This window comes from Epinephelus moara, unplaced genomic scaffold (assembly GCF_006386435.1).
Source record: "Epinephelus moara isolate mb unplaced genomic scaffold, YSFRI_EMoa_1.0 scaffold1133, whole genome shotgun sequence".
In the NCBI taxonomy this organism is placed as follows: Eukaryota; Metazoa; Chordata; class Actinopteri; order Perciformes; family Serranidae; genus Epinephelus; species Epinephelus moara.
The window spans coordinates 1-8,438 of record NW_026078591.1 but is presented as its reverse complement, the minus strand read 5'-3'; the positions used below and the strand labels follow the sequence as shown (position 1 = coordinate 8,438).

The window sequence follows — 8,438 nt, the reverse complement described above, 5'->3', positions numbered from 1 at the left end:
GGGTTACCATGTTGAGTTGTCAAGGCACAGATCCGTTACGCTACAATCAGCATTTTCAGATTGGGAAGGTACTGATTTGTGTCTGGAAAGTCTGTTTGACGAAACCAGAGCAGAATCCCCGCAATCAGTTTTATCAGACTTTGAACTTGATAAATTGTTTAACAGCAGGGCGTTGTCCCCTGAATCAGTGTCATCAGATTTTGACTTTTCGCTCCTGCAGGACTGGTTGGCAGACTTTAGAGCATCCTCCCCAGAATCTGTGGCATCAGTGGAGCAGTGCTCTTTGCCTCCCCGCATGACATTTGACCAGATGCGGACTCAACATTGTAACTATTACTTACAGTACTCCGAAAGTAGACCATTATCACCTTTTTCAATACTGTCAGATATTGAGTATTCCGGATTTTGTCTGGAGGAATTGTTTGATGACAACAGACCAGATTCGCCAGATTTATTTACTTCGCCGGTTGACACTAAACAATCTTGCTTAAATGCACCTGCATGTCATCATCCTTTTGCTACCAAACCTCTTACATATGGTGATGTTTTGAGAGGCATTAGACCTGAAAAAGAAGAAAATGTTGTTCTTGTTCAAAATCAATCTGCCCTTAAGTTCTCTTTCTCTGAAATTAAACCATTATCTGCTGAAGACTCGGTTTCAGTAGATGATCCTCAATATCTGATCCAGCTCAAATGTGTCTCCGCAAAACCCACATCCTCAGACTTCACGAATGAATACAGGGCAAGACACAAGCATGTCTTTTCCAACTTAATGTCACATTTGTATGATCCAGTCTATAAGGGAAAATGTTCTTGTTGTAAAATAAGTTCAATTGAAGCTACCATTGAAAACCAGTCTTGCATGTTAAGCTGTATACCACAAAAACATGACATATTAGCTCCCAGCTCTGTAGAAAAACATTCTTCAGTGTTTTCTTTTAGTTTTCATAGAGCATCAGATGTCAAACCAGCTGATGAGTTTCTGTCTCCAAGTGCTGTCATCACTGGTCCTGTTTCACCAGCATGTCAAAGCGATTCTGGCATATCACAGTCTGGAACAATTGAAACGGGATCCACAGGGCATTGCCAGCATGCTATGGAAACTAAATTAAATGACAGTTCTTCACTTTCAGAGTATGGACTATCATCACCTGAAATATTACATCCAGATGATGAAAGTCATTTTTATTTTACCTGTTTATTCACGGACCAGAGGCCACCTTCTCCAGACTCATTTGATGAATTCACTGCTTTAACTCCTGATTCACAAATTCCTCAGTTTGACTGTCAACCTTGTTATGACATGCATTTGTCAGAAATCAGATCTGTTTCACCAGACTCCATAATGCTGGAGAGAGATTCTTCTGATTTGTGTCTTGACACTATGTTTGATGACATCAGAACAGAATCTCCCAACTCCATTGTGTTTGACAATGAACTTAATGAGTGCCTCAGCGATATGCCATCGGATCAGTATACCCAGTCATTCCTTGATTTCTGGCTGTCTGAGTTAAGACCATCTACGCCTGAAATTCTTAAATCACTAGATATAAATGAAGTTTCAAACCAGCAGCCATGTGGGCCAAGTCTCCCAGATGAGACTGTTGATGCAGACAGTAGGCCTGTCTGTAAGCAAGTCTCCGATGACTTAATGGCCCACGTACAGGATCCAGTCTATAAAGAAAAACATGTCTGTGATAAAGTTCATTTCTTTGAAGATCCAGTTGATAAATTGTGTGAGAAGACTTGTGATCAAAAGAAAATTGAAGACTTAACAGTTAGCACGGGAGAGCCACATGGCCCAGCCAAATCTTGTCATTCTGCAAGAACCATACCTGACTCCAAATCATTACAGGATTCCTCAGTATCCGACTCTACAGTGCCTGTTCTTACAGTAACAGATTCACATCCTCAAATGGTGATGCCACCAACTGGAACTGTTGAGACAAGGCCCATAGCTTCCTCCTCAAACACAATTGACCAGTCTTTTTTTGTCAAACCTCCTCCCTGGGCAGCAAAGAACCTAGATTAGATCATATCAGGTCACACAGGATTAGCCAGTTTTGCACTGAATTGAGTCACATCCCATCTGTAGAACTAAATTTTGAATGTCATCATGCTGTCTGGCTGGAGGAGGCTTTCCATAAACAAACTCAAGCAAAGAGAGAATCAGTGCAACGAAGATCACTTGTGAAAAAACATAAAAGGACAGACCCTGAATCAGAGTTAAAGATGACACAACCCCGAGATTCGTTTTCCAAGAACATGAAAAGAAAATCCATGACTGAGGACAAGAGCAAAAGTTCCTCGGTGTCGGTAAGACAGCGCAAGCTTTTGCTGAGCAGTGAATGCAGTGTTGCTTTCAAAATAATAAATATGGCAATACATAAGGTGTGAATGTAGAACTCTTTCCTCAAGCTTTTACTAATGATGCCCAGAAGCTTCACTGTCTTGCTGTGGCATGTTTGCATTAGAGCAGAAGAAGTGATATGTCAGTGAAGCACGACTAATGGAAATTACAGTGACCTTGTCTTGGTGACCTGAGCTTCTTGTCCTGGTATGGAGCATTCTCATGAGCTACATAGACAAAGAGCTAATGGACTTTGTGATTCCTTTAAAATGCCTGACCTGACTGATTCAAGCCCCAGGAATTTCAAGTGCCTTGATTAAAACTGAAGTCAATATAGTGATAATAAGTTGCATAGTTCTACTTAGATCTTACTTTACAGCCTTAAGAATCTAAACCAACTGATGTACTTGCCATAGCTAGAAGCATGTACTGTTTGGTATGCACAGGCTCCTGCTGTTTTCATAACAAATAAAACACAGACACATACCATTCCATTGGCACCCATATTTCCTATACCCTGGTGTCACCCATATCCATAAAAGCTGAAATTAGAATTCAGTTCATTGCAAAATTAAATGTGATAACATAATATCATATCTGTAGCTAGACATTGCCTCCTGCCCTCCTCCCATCTCCTGTTGTCTAAAATGTCTAAGCAGGGGGCACAAACAATTGTTATAACATTGCACTATGCTTTTCAAAATTTGGAATTATGTTAATATAGCAATCTGTTTTAATTACTGTAATAACAGAATAATTTACCTTTTTGGGAGATGGGGCAGACCTGCAGTAGAACAGACAGTACTAGCATTGACTGTGACAAATACTGTATACTGGTGGGTTTAGCATTGTCATGGGAAGTGCACTGTTTCCAGCGAACACTTACCTAAATGAGTAAATGATGCATGTTCACCTCCATGTTACACCAAATTCTATTTTTGACTCAAGTTCACTTGTGCCCTGCTTTTATTTTTGTAAAATGATATTGTGTTGTCAATGATGTTCTCTACGCTTAACATGCTATACAAAATACTATTTAAAAAGTCTGAATTTTTTCAGCATCTTAATCAGTCATTACATATGTAATGTGTTTTGAATTGTATGGGGTCTGTAAGATAAATATTATTGGCATGTATAAGATACTGCTGCAATGACCTAAACACAAACGGGCTACAAGTGAATTTTTTCATTGGAGACACTGCTCTCATGTACAAATCCAGAGCCTGTCACTGACAAATGCATGCTTCATTTAAGTATTTCTTTCATCACCAAAAGAAATCACAAATCATATTTATTTATATTTTTCCACTTCATTGTATCATTTCTTGCAGGAATCAACAGCATCTTCCAGGACAAATCTTTCAGAATCTTCAAAACAAAAAAATGTTCATTTAGGACAGACTCAGGTGTTTCCAACCGAGTCACCCTCCTTGGCACATGATTCTAACACACGTTCCACTGAAAAACTAGAATTACCACTTCCGTGTACCTTTGACCTAGGTCAAACACAATCTGAAATCACTTTGACAAATCAAAGTAGCTCACCACAGGAAAAAGGTGAAAACATGTCGTTTCCCGAACAAATTGAAAATTCTGGCTTAGCTAAATCAAGCTCAGCAACCCCAGACTGCCTTTCTCAAACAGCTCAAGAAAGTCAGGACGACCAAATCGTCATGTTCTCAGAGTCCACTCCACCATCACCAGAGTCTGGGTCACCTCAGCTTGACCAGCTGCTGTCAGATCTGAAGGAGATGAAACTTAAATTCAGACCAGAGACACTTGACCCACGTCTTTCTGAAGTCAGTGATGAAAGCCCTGGAGTTCATCAAATTTATAAATTTGAAGACCTTTCACCTGATGATCAATGTCATACAGAAGATAGTGATAACCTAAGAGTCAGTGTGTCATCTGCTGTAAAGCTTGTAGAAGATACTAAACACACAAATGTGACAGTCACAGAGCCTGAACACTTACAGACATCTATTCAAGAAGAACCTGAAGTGGTCTTAGTCACTCCTGATCTAACAAAAACCTCTGAGGCAAGTGTCCCATCAAGCCTTGGTAGTAGCAAAGATAGTCCTTTATCCCCTTTTGAGTACCTTTCAACTCCAGAGTCTCCCCAGAGATCATGTGAAGTGATGGAGTCACTGGACCCAAGTTTTCCTGTGGACACATTACAGTCCAGCACATATGATGAAAATGCTCCCGAGACATTTTCCTCAGTGTCATCCCCCAAATCAGCTGCAAAGAGTCTGTCTGACATACCTGAGGAACATCTGGCTAATCTTTGTGAGGAAGATCCTACAAATGACATTCTTCAGAGTCAAGATGAACTCGAATCAGCTACATTATCTAAAGGCTCAGTGGGTTTGACAGAAGAAATCTCAACACATAGTACCAAAGATCAACTTCCAAATTTATGGGAGACAAGTTTTGTTGAACCCTCTCAGATTGAAGATGTCTCTTCTCAATCTCTTTCTGATTTGACTCCAGACACAGTTACATCTGCAAAACATTTTTGCTTTGAGGAACTGATTCCGTACCCATCTGCAGGGGACTTGGAGACATCTTCAGATGAGGACAGGCCAAGGACCAGTGGACAGCATTCAGAAGAATCTCTGACTCCAATAGATCCTGAGCGTTTTGGCTCTCAACCCACTCCAGTTGAACCCAAAGCAGAGGGGACTTCATCAACCTCCGATGAGGAGTACAGCATCCCACCTGGGTATGCAAATATCTCTCCTACTACAGCTGTCAATACCCACATGCCTCCAGAATACGCAGAAGTTGTGCATAGTGGTGCAGACAGCCCAACTGTTGAATACTCTGACCCAGAGCCTTACTTTGACTGCATACAGGCTGCATCAGATTTCTCAGAGACTGAGCTTGATGAACCTGAGACAAGTACCAGGTCAAATAAGGATCAGCCTCAGGCTCATTTTAGCCATCCTAGAGTGCTAGACAAGGGGAATCGAAGAGTCCTGTTATCTTCTGGAAGTGAAGATTATGAGGATGCTCCTCTTGTCTATGAGCCTCTTTATAATGTACCTGAAGAGAACAAAGAATTATTACAACATTCAGAAACATCGGATGAAGAATTCACTCTGTGTGAGGCTTCACAACCGCCTCCTGTCTGTGAAATTGGGGCATATGATGATACTGATAAATCTCTGACAAGGGTAAGATGAATATTGGTAAACCACCCCAACCTGCAAGCTTTTTTTCCTGGAGCTGAGCTTAACCAAACGTTATATTTGCTTCAGAGAGGAATGACTGCTAACCCTCTGGCCACATGGATGGGATCTAAAACTCCTCATAACCCTTATCTTATTTTGATTTTATATTTAACACATCCTAACGCAGCATGTCACTGTGCTGACTGTAACCGGCTGTATCACACAGTAATAACTTAAGTTCCACGTTTTTTCATCAGTGAAAGCACATTCATTCTTTAACTGAGTGAAAGCATGGTATGTTTTGCAAATGTTTTTCCAAGTTACAGACTGACATGTTGCACTTTGCACGATGTGAAATATGAAAATGAATTGCAAAATTCTCAAAAGTCAATAGAAAGTGCATCATATCACTCTGCTTATCGCTTTGCTTTGCTGCAAACATAGCATTCATATATTGTCAATTATGAAATCTTAATGGATTTTTGTTGCTGGGTCAGGAGATCAACGCAGAGCTCGGATCAATGTCAGAAAGTTCAGATGATGAATTTTTGACCACCAGGATAGTGCGAAGGAGAGTTGTCATTCAGGTATATGAGTCAGCATGACTGATGGCGTTTTAAATGAGCATGGAGGGTGTGACTTCCAGAGTGCAGGCTGGGTCTTTCACTTTCAAGTTAAAATGTTTACTGTCTAACAGCCTTTAGTCTCATCAAAATGAGTGGAAAATGTGTGTTTGAAGATTAAGGTAGGGTTTGTAAGAGACCTTCCACTTGATTTGCATAGATGGCTGAGCCTCATAGAGGTGTTTCATGCTGCTGTGAGCACTTTGTTTTTTTTGTTAATTATTTTTATTTATTTATTGACAAATGCAAGTTTGTTACCTGTATCCCAAAGTCCCTATTCTCCCACTAACTAATACCTATTTTTCCTCTAACATGATTGCATTTATTTTTGAAGTGGATAATTAAACACATAAACATTACATTGACCCCAGATGGCGTTCCTGATATTGTCTGTCTTGTTTCCCTTATAGGCTGATGATATGCCTGATCTCCCCACTCAGTCGGTGACGGAAGAAAAATACAAGGATGAAAATGGACACATTGTTGTCAAGAAGGTAAAGCAAGATTCTATATAAGCCCTAATGCAGATATCACATGGCAGTGTATTGTGACAGTGTATTAACTGCTAATGTGGATTTTGTGGATTGACAAATTAAGAAAAAGAAAAACAGTTCAAGAAAATTCAATTTAAATTAAACAATATTTCATTTGTTTAATTTCAGTTTAACAAAGCTTACCAAAGGCTTTTGTTGCCCTGTGGCTCCATTTCATTCAGAAACAGACAACGGTTTCCGGAATGTGGTTGGTTACCTTTTCCTTTAGAAAAATGCCTCACCATCTAATGGTCTTTGAACACATGATCTTCCTCAGGTTACGCGTAAAATTATCCGCAAGTGTGTTTCCGTGGATGGTGTGGAGCGTGAAGAGGTGTCATCAGAAGGACCTCCCCATGAGTCCATCAGTAAAGCCGAGGGAGATGGATATTCAAAGGTAGTGAAGCGGACCATAGTGAAGAGTGAAGGAGACCACACTGAGGTGCGTGTACTGTATATTGTGTCTGTGTTCATCATCGGGGGTGTTGTAGTCGGGGGGAAGGTAGGAAAAAGCAAGGAGCCCAGTGGAGGGGGGACTCTTAAAAAGCCTGGAATGAAAAGTTTGATTGGCTTGAAAGACTGAACTTTGTGTGAAGAAAATTATGGAAGCTTTCTGAGGCTCCTCTTACCAGGTTCTAAGAGAGGAGGGATGAGGGGCACACCGAGACTGCTCTGCAAAGGGCCCCAAATTCAGTGCTACGGCCCTGTTCATCATCATTGTATTCTTTTTAACAGGAAACAGCAGACACAGCAACGTTCATATTGGTAGTGTATGTAAAAACAATTAAATAACAGCTTTTTTCTAACTTAGGTAACATTTGCTGAATGTGCGGGATTCTCAGCATCAAGTCAGGAGACACCTGAAGGTTGTAAGGTCAGTCGCGTAGAAAGGACAACGGTGGTGGAGGGTGAAAGAACAATGACACACCAAGGGGATCCATCTCTGGCCTCTGACCTCCCCTCAGCCCAAGACGACTTCAAACAGGTTTGTTATCAACCTCGTCACCATTATTGTACATATTGCAGCTAAACTACAGCTCTTGTGCAGCACATAATTATTTCACATACATATGTAGAGGTAAAAAGACTCAGTTTTTTGTTTTTCATAATTAAATCATTCCAAATGAAGTGAATACTGTTTTCTCCTTTTTATACCACCAGGCACTAGGTTATATAAGTGGTGTTAGTAGAACAGAGCTCCCTCATGTGGTAGAAAGCGAGACTGTCAAAGAAGATGGAACTGTGGTCAGGAGGTGTGTGAGTGTGTGAGACTGCTTGTATTTTGTGAGAGTGAAGTTTGACAATGACAGCCTTGCATTAGGTTTGTCAGTTTTACTAATGTTGACTAATGTTGCTAATATTTAGATCATTAACCACCAGTGTTAGGGAAGCCGCTTTGAAAGCATAGCTTTACAAGCTGCTAACTCTACCCTGGAAGAAGAAGTTGCAGCATGGTAGTGCAATGGTTAGCACTGTCGCCTCACAGCAGAAGGATTCTGTGTTTGAGTCCGCCGACCAGCTGGGGCCCATCAATGTGGGGTTTGCATGTGTCAGTGATACAAACTCATGACAAAATAAAATACACATTCCAGCTAAAAATACCACTCAGTTGAGTTCATTGCAAAAACTGCCCACTTGTTCACAGGTCCTACATGAACCATTAAAATAAACCAAAATGCAAAACCCTACTTTTCATGAGAAAGTGCAGGAATGTCGGCATTGGTTTTGTAGACAATGTACAATATACAATCAGTCA

General features: G+C 40.6%; 1 protein-coding gene across 2 annotated transcripts; it reads left to right on the top strand.

The window, feature by feature from the left end:
* The first annotated feature begins 79 nt into the window (after nucleotides 1–79).
* LOC126386941 (ankyrin-2-like) lies at nucleotides 80–8,172 on the top strand. Of its 2 annotated transcripts, XM_050039513.1 has the most exons (7): nucleotides 80–2,316; nucleotides 3,682–5,529; nucleotides 6,024–6,113; nucleotides 6,560–6,643; nucleotides 6,960–7,124; nucleotides 7,494–7,667; nucleotides 7,844–8,172. In XM_050039513.1, the coding sequence occupies exons 1-7, from the start codon at nucleotides 2,233–2,235 to the stop codon at nucleotides 7,949–7,951; spliced, it is 2,553 nt and encodes an 850-aa protein (XP_049895470.1). In that variant the 5' UTR covers nucleotides 80–2,232; the 3' UTR covers nucleotides 7,952–8,172. The 2 variants fall into 2 exon arrangements, with proteins under 2 accessions (XP_049895470.1, XP_049895471.1); XM_050039514.1 differs by lacking the exon at nucleotides 80–2,316 and having other exon boundaries at nucleotides 3,409–5,529.
* Nucleotides 8,173–8,438: the final 266 nt, after the last annotated feature.

Excerpts from the sequence above, each read along its gene's own strand:
- LOC126386941 (XM_050039513.1), top strand. The coding sequence starts at position 2,233 with ATGACACAACCCCGAGATTCGTTTTCCAAGAACATGAAAAGAAAATCC. Across the intron at positions 5,530-6,023 it reads CTGATAAATCTCTGACAAGG|GAGATCAACGCAGAGCTCGG; the intron begins GTAAGATGAATA and ends TTGCTGGGTCAG. Across the intron at positions 6,114-6,559 it reads GAAGGAGAGTTGTCATTCAG|GCTGATGATATGCCTGATCT; the intron begins GTATATGAGTCA and ends TTTCCCTTATAG.